The 18,794-nt window shown below is 38.3% G+C and overlaps 1 protein-coding gene across 1 annotated transcript in view; it reads right to left on the reverse strand.

Moving 5' to 3' along the window:
- Nucleotides 1–18,794, reverse strand: part of odad2 (outer dynein arm docking complex subunit 2) — a 144,950-nt gene that overhangs the window by 14,634 nt on the left and 111,522 nt on the right. The window contains exons 18-19 of the mRNA XM_063003614.1: nt 13,123–13,311; nt 12,266–12,487 (exon numbers count right to left, since the gene is read on the reverse strand). Of these exons, the coding sequence (XP_062859684.1) occupies nt 12,266–12,487; nt 13,123–13,311 (411 nt within the window). The remainder of the gene's footprint in view (nt 1–12,265; nt 12,488–13,122; nt 13,312–18,794) is intronic.

An 18,794-nucleotide genomic window follows, 5' to 3' on the forward strand; every position in this document is an offset into this window, starting at 1 on the left:
TATACAACTGTTAGCAATGGGTGTGAAAGAATCTAAGCTAAATAATTATAACGGGTGTCCAAATACTACAATATAGTGAATTTAGTATGGCTAAAAAAGCAATACCTTAATACCTTAGTCTGTTAGTCTAGTTTTATATATTAGGACAGATTAAATGCCATCATCTGTTGGACATAAAGTAAATGTTTTACAAGAACTATACACTGGCCATTGCTTGTTAAGTAAAATTGTCTAAAGAATTACAATTAATTAAACCAAATCTGACACAACCCTCCCTGTGTTTACAGGCTTGGGACCAGCAATGAGAGTGCACTGATAAGGCTGGGCTGTTAGACCACCCACTTTTTAGATACTTTTAGCCAGTCATTTCTGTGTGGATGCCCAACCGACCAATAGCAAAGATGAGATTTGAACCCCTGATCTCAGCAGTAGTGGGCTAGTGTGTTTTGCAACATCCATCAGCCATAACATTAAAACCACCTCCTTGTTTCTACACTCACTGTCTATTTTATCAGCTCCACTTACCATATAGAAGCACTTTGTAGTTCTACAATTACTGACTGTAGTCCATCTGTTTCTCTGCATGCTTTGTTAGCCCCCTTTCATGCTGTTCTTCAATGGTAAGGACCCCCACAGGACCACCACAGAGTAGGTATTATTTAGGTGGTGAATCATTCTCAGCACTGCGGTGACACTGACATGATGGTGGTGTGTTAGTGTGTGTTGTGCTGGTATGAGTGGATAAGACACAGCAGCGCTGCTGGAGTTTTTAAACACCTCAGTGTCACTGCTGGACTGAGAATAGTCCACCAACCAAAAATATATCCAGCCAACAGCGCCCCGTGGGCAGCGTCCTCTGACCACTTATAAAGGTCTAGAAGATGACCAACTCAAACAGCAGCAATAGATGAGCGATCGTCTCTGACTCTACAAGGTGGACCAACTAGGTAGGAGTGTCTGATAGAGTGGACAGTGAGTGGACATGGTATTTAAAAACTCCAGCAGCACTGCTGTGTCTGATCCACTCAAACCAGCACAACACACATTAACACACCACCACCATGTCAGTGTCACTGCAGTGCTGAGAATGATCCACCACCTAAATAATACCTGCTCTGTAGTGGTCCTGTGGGGGTACTGACCATTGAAGAACAGCATGAAAGGGGGCTAACAAAGCATGCAGAGAAACAGATGGACTACAGTTAGTAATTGTAGAACTACAAAGTGAAGCCGATAAAATGGACATTTTGTGTAGAAACAAGGAGGTGGTTTTAATGTTATGGCTGATCTGTGTACATTTCTAACAAGACTACAGCATGATGGCCAGCATGATATGTTTATTTCTGACCCAGTGAACTTTTATCTCGTTGTTACTACCTTTTTCTCATCTCTGACCCAGAATCTCTTTAACCTGATCATGTAACACTGCTTTTTTAACAAACAGTGCTAAAATTGGTGTATTTTCTGTCTTTCTGTCTAAAATTAGAGACTAAAAATAATCAAGTGAAACACACACACAAATACACACAAACATGCTCACACACCTGAGATGCTCTACACTCCTCACTGATCTCAGCCAGGGCAGAGGGTTAAGTCATGTTGTTTTAACACTCAGTAAACTCAAAGTTTCAGACACATGCTATGGTAGGCAGATCAGAGGAGACAAAGAGGATACAGAACAGCCTGGGTGTGTGTTAGCATGTCATCTGTTCTTCATATCCAAACAGCCTAAACCTGCTCTCCACTCAGCATGACAAAAAAAAAAAAAAAAAAACAGCACTGAGTGGGTCTAAAACATACAAACTGCTTTACATCTCTGTCTGTCTAGCCAATCCCCATTTTCTCTCTCTCTCTGTTTTTTATGTCCTTCATGAAACAGAAGTGGTAATAATGAAAGTTTGCATGGAAATGGCAGGCCTCTGCAACAATTTTTCTCATTTATATCCGCTAACCACTCAAATACATACCAGATATGAAAATCTGGCAGGGCCGAAATGCCCTCACATGAAAATGCCTAATGATTGCCATCTGCATTTGGTAATTTACTTTCATTCACATCACTAAGCTTTTTCTTTTAATATAAACTGGCTGATGTCTGCTTGAAATTATCTAGTCATCTGTAAGAATTTATGGCTTTAGTAAGCAAGCTGCAGAGCAGCAGTAGCAGCCGGCAGCAGAATATAAAAAATAATAAAAAAGTTTAAAGTGATTTAAAATAAAAATCAAAATAGAACAATTGTAACTACTAAAGAACTGGGGCTCCTGTGGGGCACAACAGAGGGGCAGTAGCCTTTTTGTTCAAAGATGGTGAGTTTGAGTTAAATGATAACTCAGCCAAGAGTCAAGTGAACATGGCCTTTCTATGTGGAGCAGCATTCCTCTTTCCTTTAATAATCAGAGTGACATAAGCCAAACTCCAGTTTTGACAAGCTTATGTGTGTGGAGGGGTGCAGTTAACTCTACTTTATGCTACCATTTGTCTTTTCAAATGATTTGGACTCGACTCATGACTCGCAAAAAAATGACTCGTAAACAACAAGAGTCCCTAGCCACATGGTCCCTACTGAGTGCCCTTGTGTTCCTACACACTGATCACGTAATCTTGTCTATGGGACCTTAATCAGATTAAACGAATTCATTCGGACGCTTTGTGACGTCATCACGTACATGACAGCGTCTTGTTACTAAAATTTCTTTGAGCGTTTGAGGGTTTCTTTACTTTCTAAACTATCAAACTAATGAAGCTCTGCCGTCTATCATATTGTGAAGTCATCTGGGAATAAACCTGATTTTATCATCGTACAGCCGCGTTGTGATGTCATCATGTGGTGTTTTATTGTTTGTGATTAAAAAAGTGTAAAAGTTAACGAGCTACATTTGTGGTTTTGGTGGATTGTGCAGCGTTTCTGGACGTTCACTGGTTATTCTCACATTAGTGCTAGTTTTTATTAAAGATGAATGAAACGTCGATCCAACATCAGTCTGATTGTGTCATTTTCTGCTCTCTAATAACGCTCCGGTCGTCTTAACCTTAACATACGTAATGGAATAACCTACATAGTGCACTTCACAGAAACAACTGGGGTGAATTGAACACTCCTACAGAATTGGCGCTAATGGTTAAAAGACTGCTTTCTGAAACAATCAGACCTTCTGATTTAAATTTTTAGTAAGAAATGCTGTAATTTGCATTTATTCAGTTTGCGTCACACAGATGATGTCAATGAAACGCTTGATTGGCTTTCTAACAAGTTAGTGTTTAACTTCACAACCGGGAAAAGTTTGGAGGTTTTTAATTATAAGCACATTTACAAAATAACGTATTATATTTCTACTGGGACACACGGTTATAAATTTAAAAGCATCTGGAAAAACATAAGCTAAGGTTAGCAGTGGTTATGATTTTTTTTGCTGTATTTTGGCCTCAATGAAAACAAAACGTATCACTTTAAGCTTTTAACTGGTACTTTCTTGTTACGGAAATTACATTCATTTGCACAATGACTAGAAAAGTAAAGGCACTAAGTAAAACGACAAAATACAGTTGCTTTTTTTTGTTGTTGTTTTTTATCTGAACTTACATATTATTTGTTTATTTCTACGCTACATTTCCAATATATGTTTTGTGTATATTATATTGACTTGTGACTTGACTCGGACTCTAGTCTAAAGACTTGTGACTTTACTTGGACTCTAGCCTAAAGACTCGTGACTTGACTCTGACTCGTATTTTGTGACTTGTGAACAGCTCTGCCATTTGTACTGCACTTTGTATGTCTGCAGTTCGAGAAAAAGGCAGAGGCTGGGTTTTACATAAACATTTGTGCAAGCTGTCACCAACCAAGGTTGTAAGCTGTCATGCTTAGTGATTTTTTTCTATGTACTTTTTTCCAATTTGAATTCTACTATTCATGTATAGACCTGTTGCATTTACCAACTATAAGCACTTCTTAAGTATTTACACATTTAAGAAACTAAATCTGAACATCTAAAATCATATTCTAAATGGCTTAATCATAGTATATTAGAAATCTTGTTTGCAGATCAATTGCATTTTCATGTCATTTTATTTTATCAACCGCTTTAGCCTGGTCAATGTTGCGGCAGGCCCAGTTTCACCAGGAAGAACCGGGCACAGGTCATTGTAATCCAAATACTACTGACTTTGCTTCTGCTGGGTAATGGTTTGGCACCAGGACATTTTCTTGGGTTTTAATCTCATATTTAAGGCAGTTCCTGTTTGCTGTGTTAGAGCAGGGATAATGTGTGATGTAAACCCTGAGACAGGACCTGCAATCCACTGCTCCAAAGAATGATCTGCCCACAGGTAACATAGTGCAGTTTGCATACTACAACCCCTGGCAAAAATTATGGAATCACCACTCTTGGAAGATGTTCTTTCAATTGTTTAATTTTGTAGAAAAAAAAGAAATCACAGACATGCCACAAAACTATCATTTCTCAAACTGTCAACCCTCTGGCATTAAGAAACAATAAAAAAAGAAACAAATATAATAGTTGTGGTCAGTCACAATTGCTTTTTTTTAGATCAAGTAGAGGAAAAAAATATGGAATCACTCAAATCTGAGGAAAAAATTATGGAATCATTAGAAAACACTGCATTATTATTACTTTGTTGCACCACCTCTGGCTTTTATAATGGTTTAAACTCTCTGAGGCATGGAGTTAACTAATGACAAACAGTATTCTTCATCAATCTGCCTTCAACTGTCTCTTGCTGTTGCCAGATCAGCTTTGCAGGTTGGAACCTTGTCATTGACCATTTTCTTCAATTTCCACCAGAGATTTTCAAATGGATTGAGATCCGGACTATTTGCAGGCCATGCCATTGACATTATATGTTTTCTTGAAGGAAAGTTTTCACGTCCTTTGCCCTATGGCAAGATGCATTATCATCTTGAAAAATGAAGTCATCATCACCAAACATCCTTTCAACTGATGGAATAAGAAAAGCGTCCAAAATTTCAATGTGGACTTTGGCATTTATTGAAGACCATCTCCCCTGTGCCTTTACCCGACATGCAGGCCCATATCATCAACAACTGTGGAAATTAACATGTTTTCTTTAGGCAGTTATCTTCATAAATTTCATTGGACAGACACCAAACAAAAGTTCCAGCATCATCACCTTGCCCAATGCAGATTCGCGATTCATCACTGAAGATCACTTTTATCCAGTCACCCACAGTCCACGATTGCTTTTCTTTAGCCTACTTTAACCTTGTTCTTTTCTTTTTAGGTGTTAATGGTGGCTTTTGTTTGGCTTTTCTGTATGTAAATCCCATTTCTTTTAGGTGATTTCTTACAGTTCAGTCACAGACATTGACTCCACTTTCCGGCCACTTGTTTCTCATTTGTTTTGTTGTGCATTTTCTGTTTTCAAGACATATTGCTTTGTTTTCTATCTTGATGCTTTGATGTCTTACTTGGTCTACCAGTATGCTTCCCTTTTACAACCTTCCCATTTTGTTTGTACTTGGTCCAGATTTTAAACACAGCTTACTGGGAACAACCAACATCTTTTGCGACATTCCACAATGATTTATCTTCTTGAAGGAGTTTTATAATCCTCTCATTTGTTTCAACTGACATATCTTGTGTTGGAACCATGATTCATGACAATCTGCTTTGTGCAACAGCTCTCCGAGGTGTAAGCACTCTTTTTAAACTGAAGAATAATTAGCAAATCTAATCTGCTGCAGATGTTTTGTTTTTAAACTGCAAATTACAGAGTGATTCCATAATTTTTTCCTCAGATTTGAGTGATTCCATATTTTTTTCCTCTACTTGATCTAAAAAAAGCAATTGTGACTGACCACAACTATTATATTTGTTTCTTTTTTTTTATTGTTTCTTAATGCCAGAAGGTTGACATTTTGAAAAATGATAGTTTTGTGGCATGTCTGTGATTAATTTTTTTTCTACAAAATTAAACAATTGACAGAACATCTTCCAAGAGTGGTGATTCCATAATTTTTGCCAGGGGTTGTAATTAGCAAAAGGCTGAACTAGGCAAACACACTTACTGGAAGGTCTTTACATAATTTAAGCCACCATACAAGTTTGAAAAGTGTCTGAATTTAAAATAATGTACAAATGTGAAAGCTATACAATAGCTATTTTGTACATGTTCACTAGGCACTAGGCAACATGGTTATTGTATTACCACCAGTAGAATAAAAATGCCTTTACACAGAGAAACAAGCGTCTGCTTTTACACATATACACCCTTATAAAAATGTAATACTAGCACAAAAACATCACTTAATGCCCTTTTATATTTGTATGTTATACTCCAATTAAATATTATAAGTTCCTTTTAGGGTTGGAATAAATAGTGTAAAATATTGTATGAGGCCAGTATTTGTTGCTTGTAAAGCCACAGGGACAGGAGAAAAGCACAGCCTGGTCTCTAATGGATTTTCCAGGGTAAAATACTTTCTACTCAATGCTTAATTTCCCCTGCTTCTGCATAGGGGACTGGGTTCTACCCCATTAGCACCAGCCAGCAAGAAAGTTACAGTCAGAACACAAAATCCAGAGAGAGAGAGAGAGAGAGAGAGAGACAGACAGAGAGAGCTCTTGAGAAGGAAATTATTATGTATCTAAGCTGCTACATGTTAGTAGGAAAGCTTTAAATTATGGTTGTAATAATATCAGGAGGCAGTTTTGAGTTTTACACCCCTTCATAAATTAAGACTACAGCTCAGACAGTGTTTAACGATAAACACTGTCCAAACCTATTTACAACGATTGGATATATTGTTTTAACACATTTCATGCCACACCAAACCATATATCTTATCCCTGGCTCACATATGTCTTTTTGGGGTAAGATATGTATACTAAAAGTAAAGACAAATAAAACATGTTTAGTGCAAACTAATAAGAGTACATGCTAAACTGTAGTAAGAAGTCTTTCTTTTGCTCAATAACGTATTTATGTTTTTTTATTACTGGTTGCAAACTGCAATTTAGTAAAATACTATGTATGTAATTTTTTGAAGTTTTCCTCATTAAGGAATCAGAATTGCTGCTGTAGGATGAAAGACACAGTCACAAAGCTACCTACAATTAACTGAAACGATGCAAGGTGGGGCTTGAACCAGTAACTTTCTGATCATTAGTCCAGTCCCTTAATCACAGAGCTATCACTTCCCAACTTTGGCCACAGAAAGCATTATATCATGAGTTTAAAGGATTTATTATCTGTATTACCACCACTTTCTATGAACAAAAAGCAAGAAACACCCCAGACAGTCACCAGTCCATCACAGAACAAGGATGCAAAATCTGAACCTAAAAGTTCTAAGTTTGTTGCTTAAAACACAGCCAAAGAAAAAGCTAAAGCAGGCTTTTTTTTTCTGCACAGCAGCCTGTAAGCCTATAGTGATATAAAGCTCACTCGACTTGCTTGTGGTGTTGCCACCTTCCAGCAATTTCTGACACATTTGACCCAGCATATTCTTAAAAAATACACAATAAAGTTCTAAACTCAAATTTAAGCTTTTACTCTTTTGGGGAGGCTGTTGGGGAGTGTATGTGGGAATTTTCTCCTATTCAACTAAAAGCACAGTTGTAAGGTCAGGCACTGTTGTTGGAATGGCCTGGCTTGACTGACAATCAGTTCTTACCAAAGGTGTTAATGAGGTTCAGGTTAGAACTCTGTTTAGGCCATGAAAAACATTTCACATCAAACTCCTTTATGGACCTCTCTCTTTCTTTACAGGGTCACAGTCATTTTAAAAGAGGAAAAAGTTGGAGGAATAACAAGTATTTTGTATTATTTATTGTATTCACCTCTTAGCAATATGTGTATACAATAAATGATAATGATAGATTTTCACATACTTTTGACTACATTGTGTATTAAAACAGTTGCAGCAATAATTGAAATTCAATTCGACTTCCATGTCCCTTACAAGTGTATTTAAATTTTTAAAAGTTAAAAGTGTAGAGATCCTATAATTAAAAGTATAAAAAATATAAATAAATAAATACACTGAACTAAATGGCTTTTGCAAATTGAAAATTACTTTTAAGGAACACCCAATATTCAGCCCAGACTCTAATTATGGCCAGTGCTAAACCACACTCACCACAGCAGCACAGTAGCCTGGTACTGGCCTCTGAAGGAACATGGGAAAAAATACTTGGCTGCAATAGAGCAGCTGCTTGTATTACTTATTTGTTTCAATCAGGGAGTGGAGGATAAGAAGCATCACAATGTTAGTAAGCATGTAAAACAATCTTTAACGGAAAGTTAACGAAAGGCATCACCCTAATCTAAAGACCACGTGTATGCCAGGATCACAGTTCACATGCCAGTTGTATTGTGATCTATGGTCACTAAAAGTCCCTTCCCTAAAATACTTTTCAAATAAACCTTCTTATATATATACACCGATCAGCCATAACATTAAAACCACCTCCTGGTTTCTACACTCACTGTCCATTTTATCAGCTCCACTTACCATATAGAAGCACTTTGTAGTTCTACAGTTACTGACAAGAAGTCCATCTGTTTCTCTACATACCTTTTAAACCTGCTTTCATGCTGTTCTTCAATGGTCAGGACCCCCACAGGACCACCACAGAGCAGGTATTATTTAGGTGGTGGATGATTCACAGCACTGCAGTGACACTAACATGGTGGTGGTGTGTTAGTGTGTGCAGCGCTGCTGGAGTTTTTAAATACTGTGTCCACTCACTGTCCACTCTATTAGACACTCCTACCTAGTTGGTCCAACTTGTAGATGTAAAGTCAGAGACGATCGCTCATCTATTGCTGCTGTCCTGACCATTGAAGAACAGGGTGAAAGCAGGCTAAAAAGCATGTAGAGAAACAGATGGACTACAGTCAGTAATTGTAGAACTACAAAGTGCTTCTATATGGTAAGTGGAGCTGATAAAATAGACAGAGAGTGTAGAAACAAGGAGGTAGTCATTATGTTATACTTGATCGGTGTAAAGTGTCTTTAATTAACAGCACAGCTTATGTTAGCTAGCCTCATGTACTGTAGTATCTTCCTAACATTCTGTGCATAGCAGAAATATAAATGACAGTAAAAGTTTAGAAAATTGTCATTGTTTTTAAAGTCCTCACATGTAGACTCTGAATCAAGAAAGGGACCTCTGAACCTTTGCCCATAATATTGGCATAATTCTTTTACTGTTGCATTCAGATGAAAATTGAAACACAGTGATTATTACCCACCACACCTTAAGTGTGTAGCTACAACACATTGTGAAACAATAATGCTTACAAACAATGATATTTCCCCTATAAACAACACATGACAACTTAATTTGTAATTTATGACTAAATTCAACATTGGTTATCTGTTTTTGCAATTTCAAGTTACAAACAATGTTTGTGTAAAAGATTATATACAGTTATGGGTGAAGGTACAGAGAGGTCCCTTTATTGATTGAAAGTGTAGCTACATATTTAATGGCTAAGAAAATTTTCAGTGCAAACATGTAAATGCAAATACCAGCTATGGAAACTGATTTCACATGTTGTTGAATTCTACAGTACAACAGTTCTGTCAAAAGTTCTGCCACTGTAGAGCAGTTTAATAAAATTAATTGCAAGGCAGTGCCACCATATTTATTACACATCATCCCTACATCCACTCTGAAAATAAGAAACTTTAGTTGAATCCTGATTTGTGGGTGATTATAATTCTGATGATTATCTTTTGCTGATGGTCAGTTACGCAAATATGCATACTAAGTATGCACAATCAAATGCATTGCGCTTGGACAGCATCAGTTTTGTGTTGCCATCTGAGTGTATGTACAGTATTTCTGCTAAGTATGGTTCCAGCCCTAATTTGCTCTTTAGTTATATTTACATACTTTTTAGGCAGAGGAGACCAAATTACAATGCATATCTACACTATCAAACAGTTTCTCAATAAATAATAATAAAGCACTCCGTTAATATTACTTTGGTTAAAGCCAGATTGACGTAAACTTTGGCGCTTGTCCATTATTGTAAATGTGCTTGACAAGTAGAAGTCAGTGGTAGCCTTCTGTGAGATGAGTGGGAATGTGAGATCTAAATCAGGAATGACTAAGACTGTCAATAATGGACTCCCGAGCAAAGTGTAATCAGCACAACTGCTGAGTTCTATGCTTGTCTTGTATCCTGTACAAACTGTTAAGTTGGTTTAAATAAAAGTGCCTGTGCTATAAAAGAATGTAAATGTAAATGACTTCTCTAAGCACCTAAAGAAAAAAATCCCGGTTAGAATAATAATGAATCTGGAATCTATGCTGGAAAGTCTGGGGGCAAAGCAGGACAGGGTGCCAGCCCAGAAAGGGTGGGAGCCCATGGCAGGGCATCACACAGTCAATCATTCTCAGTGGCAATTTGAAGAGGTCAATCCATCTACTGCTCAATGAAAAAAGAAACCAGATTACCAAGAGGAAATTTCCACTCCATTCCAATCTAAAGCACCAGCACTACCTGCTAAGTACTACTGCCTGAAATATATTATAGCCTCAGAGCTTCATGGTCCTGGGTTTGGTTCTGAGTTAATTTGATGTATGAACTAGATTAAAATATTTTCTGAACATGAAGGAATGAATGTATGTATGTTCTCATAGTGTATAATTCTTCTGTTTTAAACTGTATGACTGAGAAAAACAATATTCACCCTAATGTACAACTTACTAGCAAATGATCATACCAGAATGACATTCCCTCTTACATTTACACACCCTGGCAAAAAATTCTACAAATATCAAAGATCGTTTCCTGCCAAGTTTTAACTACAAGTTTCTATGAAGCCACTCCATGTTTTACATGGTATAATTACATTGCACAGTTTAGGATTACAGAGCCTATACTTGCTACTGGAACACATATTAATATGAAACAGCATTTCGACACACCAGCCACTTTAATAAGCTGCCACTGAAAAAAACAAGTCTAGCAGCCCTAACTGTTAAAACGATTTTTGCTGAGAGCCAAAGACATGCCACACTTCCATTCTGTCCCATCCTGCTCCAGCCACTTGCTTAGCAACCGTTTCTTGGGTGATGGTCTTTGCGAGAGCTACTGTTTTGGCATTCTGGGAGTGGTGGGACTGACTGGGAAAGCGGCACTCGGCACACACACACATCTATTTACTTAGCCCAATTCCCATGGCAGTTAGAAAACTTGCTTGCGCTTCCACTGCCCGTGAAAGAAAACGTGCCTTGTCTGTTTGGCCCTCGCTGGTCCTCAAGGCCTCTGAAAATAGTTTTCAACCTTTCAAAATTTATTAGTGATGTTTTCACATGTCACTAAAAAGGAGAGAGGTGCGAATCATCCTTCGAGAGGCCCCAGCTAGAAGTAGTGTTTGGATGGGTGTTTGAGGCAATGTATAAGTTCTAACTTACCAGCAACAGTTAAACTGAAATATACATTATAGATATATATAGATCAACCACAACATTAAAACTTGTTTCTACACTTACTGTCCATTTTATCAGCTCCACTTACCATATAGGAGCACTTTGTAGTTCTACAATTACTGACTGTAGTCCATCTGTTTCTCTACATACTTTGTAGCCTGCTTTTACCCTGTTCTTCAATGGTCAGGACTCTCCCAGGACCACAACAGAGCAGGTATTATTTAGGTGGAGTTATTATTCTCAGCACTGCAGTGACACTGACGTGGTGGTGGTGTGTTAGTGTGTGTTCTGCTGGTATGAGTTTTGGTACAGGAGTTTTGAAATACCATGTCCACTCACTGTCCACTCATTTAGACACTTCTACCTAGCTGATCCACCTTGTAGATGTGAAGTCAGAGACGATCGCTGCTGTTTGAGTTGGTCATCTTCTAGACCTTCATCAGTGATCACAGGATGCTGCCCACAGGGCGCTGTTGGCTGGATATTTTTTGGTTGGTGGACTATTCTCAGCCCAGCAGTGACAGTGAGGTGTTTAAAAACTCCAGCAGTGCTGCTGTGTCTTATCCACTCATACCAGCACAACACACACTAACACACCACCACCATGTCAGTGTCACTGCAGCACTGAGAATGATCCACCACCCAAATAATACCTGCTCTGTAGTGGTCCTGTGGGGGTCCTGACCATTGAAGAACAGCATGAAAGGAGGCTAACAAAGCATGCAACAGATTCCTCTAAATTGAAAAAAAACCTTTTTAATAACTTATATAAGAAAGCCCAATGATGAATCCTAATACACTCCAGTGTCTTAACTATAAAGGTTTTGGGTATTACCTTGACCACACCACTCTTGTGCATTGTGATGCAATTGTTGGGGTCCAAGGAGAGCTGGAAGAGGGCCTGTGCTGTTGCCTGGTGCACAGCGGGGTCTTTAGAGCGCAGGTAATGTACCAGAGGAGCTACAGCACCAGCCTCTCCAAAAGCTACCCGGTTACTTCCCCACAAACAGCAACGGGCAACCGCCTCAGCCAAATATCGACGCAACTTGTCATTCTCCTGCAGAGATGAAATATTTAACATTTTGTTGTAGTTAAAAAAAAAATTTAGACACATAACATGGCTTACTGACTACATGTGAGGCAGGGAAACAATAGATTTCTTTTTTACTGGAACAGCACGTATAGTGATACCAATTGCCTCTGTTTTTGCATATTTGTAATACTTAGTTATTTCAGATCATTAAAAAAATCAAACAAACAGAACTACAGTGAAAACACAGTTTTTAAAACTATTTCATTTAGGGAACAAAGTTATCCAACATTAATTTTACTTGTAACTCTCTTAGTTATTCGATCAACTGGTTCACTGAATTTAATTGGCCAATCCAGAGGAATTCAGCCTAAACTTTACCGTCAAAGTGAAGCAGTCACAAAGTTTTTACATGCCACTAAATAAGAAAAAACTATATATACTTCTGTCTAACTACAGATATCTCCATCCTCCGTAAAGGACTGTGTACATGACGCCACAATAGAAAAAGACTGTCAGAGGCACCCAAAGTGAAAAAAACAAACCTTGATTTTCAAACAGAAATCAAATTTAAAACTTTTTAGACAGTATTGGTTTCATTAGGTCTGGTGATAAGCAAATGCAGCATCTCGTAGTTAGAACATAGTAATAACGATACTTACTGTACTGGTGAGGTTGGCAAGCATAGGCACCACTCCATGTTCAGTGATGACAGCCAGGTTTTCCTCATCTTTGGCAATGTTGGCGATAGCTGCACACACACTGGCCAGCACCTCCTCATTTGGGGATTTAAGCAAATTAACAATTAGCTCCAAGCCACCAACGAATGAGCGCACCATTTCCCCGGTATCCTGAAACACACAACAAAAAACAGCTTGCTAACAGGGAGAGATAACCAGTGCATTCACAGCATTATTATCCAAAGCTATTTACAACTGCAACAGAATACAATCCAATTAATTTCGGGTTAGGGGCCTTGCTCAGGGGCCTAACAGTGGCAAATTAGCAAAGGTAGGGCTTAAACCAGTGACTTTTAATCACTAGTCCACTGAGCTAACACTGCCAGTATGTGGTACTAAATGTCCCTTACAGTCACATATTTCAGGATGATAATGCCCCATACATATTGCAAGAAAACAGTATTTTTACTGACCAAGAAGATTTTAAACATAAAAAAATTTAAAATTTGATGCCTACAACAGTAAAAAAAAAGCAAGTTACATATTTCTGTGTTATATCACCTTTCCTATTAATTAGCAAGTCTCTTTAAAACTCATGCCTCCACATCACTGGTACATTTACACATATGCAAGTCTGATGCACCCCAGTACCATGACACATGTTGGCTTTTGCATCTTTCGCTAGTAAGAGTGTAAGTGCACCTCATAGTGAAATGTTTCAAAATATATGTAATAAACGTAGGTCACATTTTTTACTGTGTACACTAGGCATTAAATTCAAAATTTGTTTATATTTACAAATGTAATTTACGGTCATGCCGAAAAGTCTGCACACCCCTTTCACCTTCTCTATAATAGATTGAGTTCATTTTCTGTCACAAAATTCTACACAAAATAGCCCAGAATGACAAAGTGAAAGCAGGTTTTTAGACATTTGTGCTAATTTATTAAAGATCAAGTGTGCACACCCTTTGATATGACACCCAAAAGTGAGCTGAGGTGCAGTTTTTCACTGATACTGCTTGAGATGTTTCTACAATTTAACTGGAGTCCACCTGTGGTAAATTCAATTGATTGGACATGATTGGGGATTGCCAACACCTGCCTATATAAGATCCCACAGTTGACAGAGCATATCAGAGCAAACTCCAAGCCATGGGGTCAAAGGAATTACCTGCAGATCTCAGAAACAGGATTGTGTGAAGGCATAGATCTGGAGAAGGGTACAAATTGCTGCAGCTTTACAGGTCCCGAAGAGCACAGTGGCCACCATCATTCGTAAATGGAAGAAGTTTGGAACCACCGAAAATCTTCCTAGACCTGGTCGGCCGGCCAAACTGAGCAATCAGGGAAGACGGGCCTTGGCCAGGGAGGTGAGCAGACAGAGCCCCAGCGTATCCTTGTGGAGATAGGAGAACCTATCAGAAGATCAACCATCTAGACAGCACTCCAAAAATCATGCCTTTATGGTAGAGTGGCCGGATGGAATCCACTTCTTAGTAAAAGGCACATGACAGCCTGCTTGGAGTTTGCCAAAAGGCACTTAGAGGACTCTCAAACCATGAGAAACAAACAAAATAGAACTTTGGCCTGAATACCAAGCGTCACGTCTGGAGGAAACCAGGCACCACTCATCACCTGGCTAATGCCATCCCTACAGTGAAGCATGGTGGTGGCAGCATTATGATGTGGGGATGTTTTTCAGCAGCGGGACCAGGGTGACTAGTCCTGACAGGGGGAAAGATGAATGCAGCTATGTACTGTACACCGAGATCCTTGAAGAAAATCTTCTCCAGAGCGCTCTGGACCTGACAACAACCTGAAGCACACAGCCAGAAGAACAAAGGAGTGGCTTTGGAGAAAGTCTGTGAATGTTCTTGAGTTGCCCAGCCAGAGCCCAGACCTGAGTCCAATCAAACATCTGTGGAAGGAGCTGAAAATGGCTGTGTACCAACGATGCTCCCCATCCAACCTGACCGGAGCTTGCAAGGATATGCCAAGAGGAATGGGCAAAAATGTCCAGAAACAAGTGTGCCAAGCTCGTAGCTTCTTTCCCAAGACGCCTTGAAGCTGTAATTGCTGCCAAAGGTGCATCAACCAAGTATTAGGCTAAGGGTGTGTACAGATATGTAACCCCTTAATAAAGGATCTTTGTCAGTAAAATAAAATTGCATATTTTCTAAACCCTGTTTATTGGCAATTGTGTGTAGATGTTTGAGGCAAAAAAAGAAACTCAATCTATTATACAGTAGAATGAGTCTGTAACATAGTGAAATGTAGAGAAGATGAAAGGGGTGCACACACTTTCTGGCTTGACTGTAGATGGCCAGCCAAAACATTGAGGGTCTTTGTATTTTTGTCAGTTAAATAAAAATTAAACAAATCAAAGCTTCTTGTTTTTATTTCACTTTACAAAATGTCCCAACTTTTCCTGAAATGGGCTTTGTATTTAAAAGTAATTTAATGAATACCAGGAATAAGTAGTGCACCTCTTAAATAACCAGATTAAACATATTAAGGATTTAAAATGTGGACTGTAAATTAGCTAGCTACCTCCTTTCTTCTTTTCTGTACCTTTTTATATGTAGCTTGAGTTTTTCACATAACTGTAATTAAAAAAGTGGGATAAAATATTGAGAAAATATTGAGAAAATGTTTTACATGGCCATTTCACAGATATTAATGGATACAATAACTTTAAGTCTAGGTTAAGTTTCAAGTCATCAGTAAGCCAATCCAAATCAAATTACATCCAAGTTTAGAATTTGAACTCTACATTACTGGCTTGGGAGTAGAGGCTGCAATTTCTCCCACACGGCTAGATCTTAGCTCCTGCTACTGTGGAACACATAGTGGCTCACACCCAATGCCTGGCGGGCGAAACAGAAACAGAGGGACAACCACAGCGGAAGAGTGGGCACACACACAAATACACGGACAGAGAAACAGACCATGGAGCAGACCAACATGGCATGAGCCTGTTTCCAGTAATTAGAAAATAGCAGTGAGACACCTTTAACAACAGTGCAGAAACATGTAATTATGGCTTGGAACTGGATGGTGATACAAATCAGAAAATGGCATTTATATCCTGTCAGAATTGACAGACTGCAGACAGCGTAGCACTATGAGGCAGGAGCACTGTATTTCCCACAAGCCCAACAGAGACTGAGCTCCATGCATTTCTACTTAAAACATGCTAGCTTGTTTACTCATCATCTTTAAATCCCAAAACAATATTTTGCAAATCCTGAATCCTAAATAAAACTTAATTCTTCATGATTCATTTTATTTTCATCACACCTGGTCCGGTTTTCCAGAAACACTGGGCATATTGCGGACGGTGTTTTTTTGGTGTTTTCTTTATATTTTGTAAAATTCAATATTAAAATGTCCCCAGAGAAGGTGCAAAAAAAAGCGCAGTGATGTGCAAATGAAAAAATCTATTACATTTGTTGTGGTATAATTACTCCTGCCAGTAGCTGTCACTGTGTATCAGAGAGCGGGGACAGTGAGTAAGAGAGAAGAAGGAATTTGCTGAGTAAAGTATTCTTTCGTGCAATTACACCTAAAAAATACAACACTATTGAAATAAAGAAGGAAATAATAGAGAAATATGAGAGTTATTGTTGTTTCCGGTAGATACATTTTATTAAAAAAGAAGGAAATTTATTATGGTGTATGATACAGCACATGTACTGTACTGAAATGTGATGTGTGTTTTTATGTACAATACAGTACTACTGTGTATTGTTGTTTATTATTGTTTATTACAGTAATGTCTATTCTATAATTTAAGATTTAAGGGAAAATGTACTTGTATTTATAACAAAAAAAACCATTTAAGACATTAGAAAGGTTAGGTAAGGGGGGGTTTGGAAGGTCTGGCACAGATTAATTCTATTTACATTATTTCTTACGGAAAAAACAGGTTTAACTAACGAACATTTTGACTTAAGAACAGCCCTTCAGAACCAATTAAATTCGTAAGTTAAGGGTCTACTGTAGAATAAAATTATATAAAGTAATAAAATTATAAGTGTGCTGAGTGCAACATAAAGCATCAGTGAAAGAAAGACAGGTACCAAATACATAATTTGTTCTTATTTGGTTTAGTTTTGACTTTAGATTTAAGTATTTACACATGTCAGCAATGAGACCTTTTGGCACAATGGTAGCGCATCTAACTCCAGATCAGAGGGTTGCATGTTGTCAAAGTCAGTTTCATGACAAGGCAAGCACAGTCTTCCACCCTATAATGAGTTTCATTTTTAGGGCATTGCAAGCTCAGTGGTTTAGGCACTGGACCAGTAATTAGAAGGTTGCTGCTTCAAGCCCCATCACTGCCAAGTTGCCTCCAAGCAAGGCCTTTAACCTTTATCCATCCAATGAAAATTACTGAAAGGTAGTCTATGGGTGTTTTTTTGAAAACCTAGTGAGCCGCCTTGCTGTCTTACTGCCTACATAGGCAGCTGCCTAAGCAGAAAGGATTCTAATAAGTCATTAACTTATAAGGCATGTTATTCGAACGCGCTACTCAGACAGCGATTCCATCAGTTTTCGCTAACTAAGCTAAGTTAGCCTCATGCCATTCAAAGCAATGGAATGGGGTGGCACAACGTGCTAGCATGTTAACTAACATCTCCCTCCGTGTACCGAAAATGGTTAAATTTGCTGACAAGGCAGAATTTGCAAATAAATCACACTTGTGCAAGTTTATACAAATTAAAAATCAATGATAATTCATTTAATTTTGAAAATAACTCCGTCCTCCATATACTTTATTTTTCTGTGAGAAAAGTTATGCCACACTGAATGCTGGGATTGTCTTCACCGCTAAGGCAGCATCAGATGCTTCCTTGTTCTTAAGTCAAAATACCATTGAAATTTTAAGATACCTTACTAGTGAGCATATTAAGGCATCTAGGATTTTGAACAGCCTCCTTCTCGGGAGCGCGCATAGGATGACGTAAAATGCGTCTATGTAGAGAGCTCCCTAGGTTTTCGAACACACCCTATAAATAGCATGAGGCAAACAAGAAATAGCTTGTTTACCAACACTGTGGTACAAGAGGAAACGTGCATGCTGAGCAGCACCATGGTCCTGTGGCCTTGTTTTAAAACATTGCCTCCAGTGGGGGCACATACTGCCGCTTACCGCAGCGTTCAGCCATTCACATGATATGCAGCAAAAGCGATTTCTGCTGGCTGTGCCACTGAGAGGCAAGTTTAAAATCATAACTACCACTGACAATATTGACAAACTGAAGTTTGATATAAAATCTATTTCAGTCTATAACAAGAACGCTCTGCAGTGGTCTTCATTTGGAAATGTGAGAATATAAAAACCCAGCAAACCCATAAACCATAAAGTGGCTTCATGAAATTTTAGTGTTTTGTTAATCTACGTATAAATAATATTAAGATACAAAGCCACAACAAGCAATTCCAGCATTAGTAATCATTTAAAGTTAAGATCTCTAAAATACAAACCTAACCGTTTCACAGCTCACTAATCACCATGCCATATTTTTCTTACAATGTCAAAATAGATTTGAGTGATTTAAACAGTTCAGTGTTTTGTGAAACAGTCAAAATCAGTTTCTCTCCACCATCTGTGCTTTACTTACATTTACATTTTCAGCATTTAGCAG

Source organism: Trichomycterus rosablanca, chromosome 10 (genome assembly GCF_030014385.1).
Source record: "Trichomycterus rosablanca isolate fTriRos1 chromosome 10, fTriRos1.hap1, whole genome shotgun sequence".
NCBI lineage: Eukaryota > Metazoa > Chordata > Actinopteri > Siluriformes > Trichomycteridae > Trichomycterus > Trichomycterus rosablanca.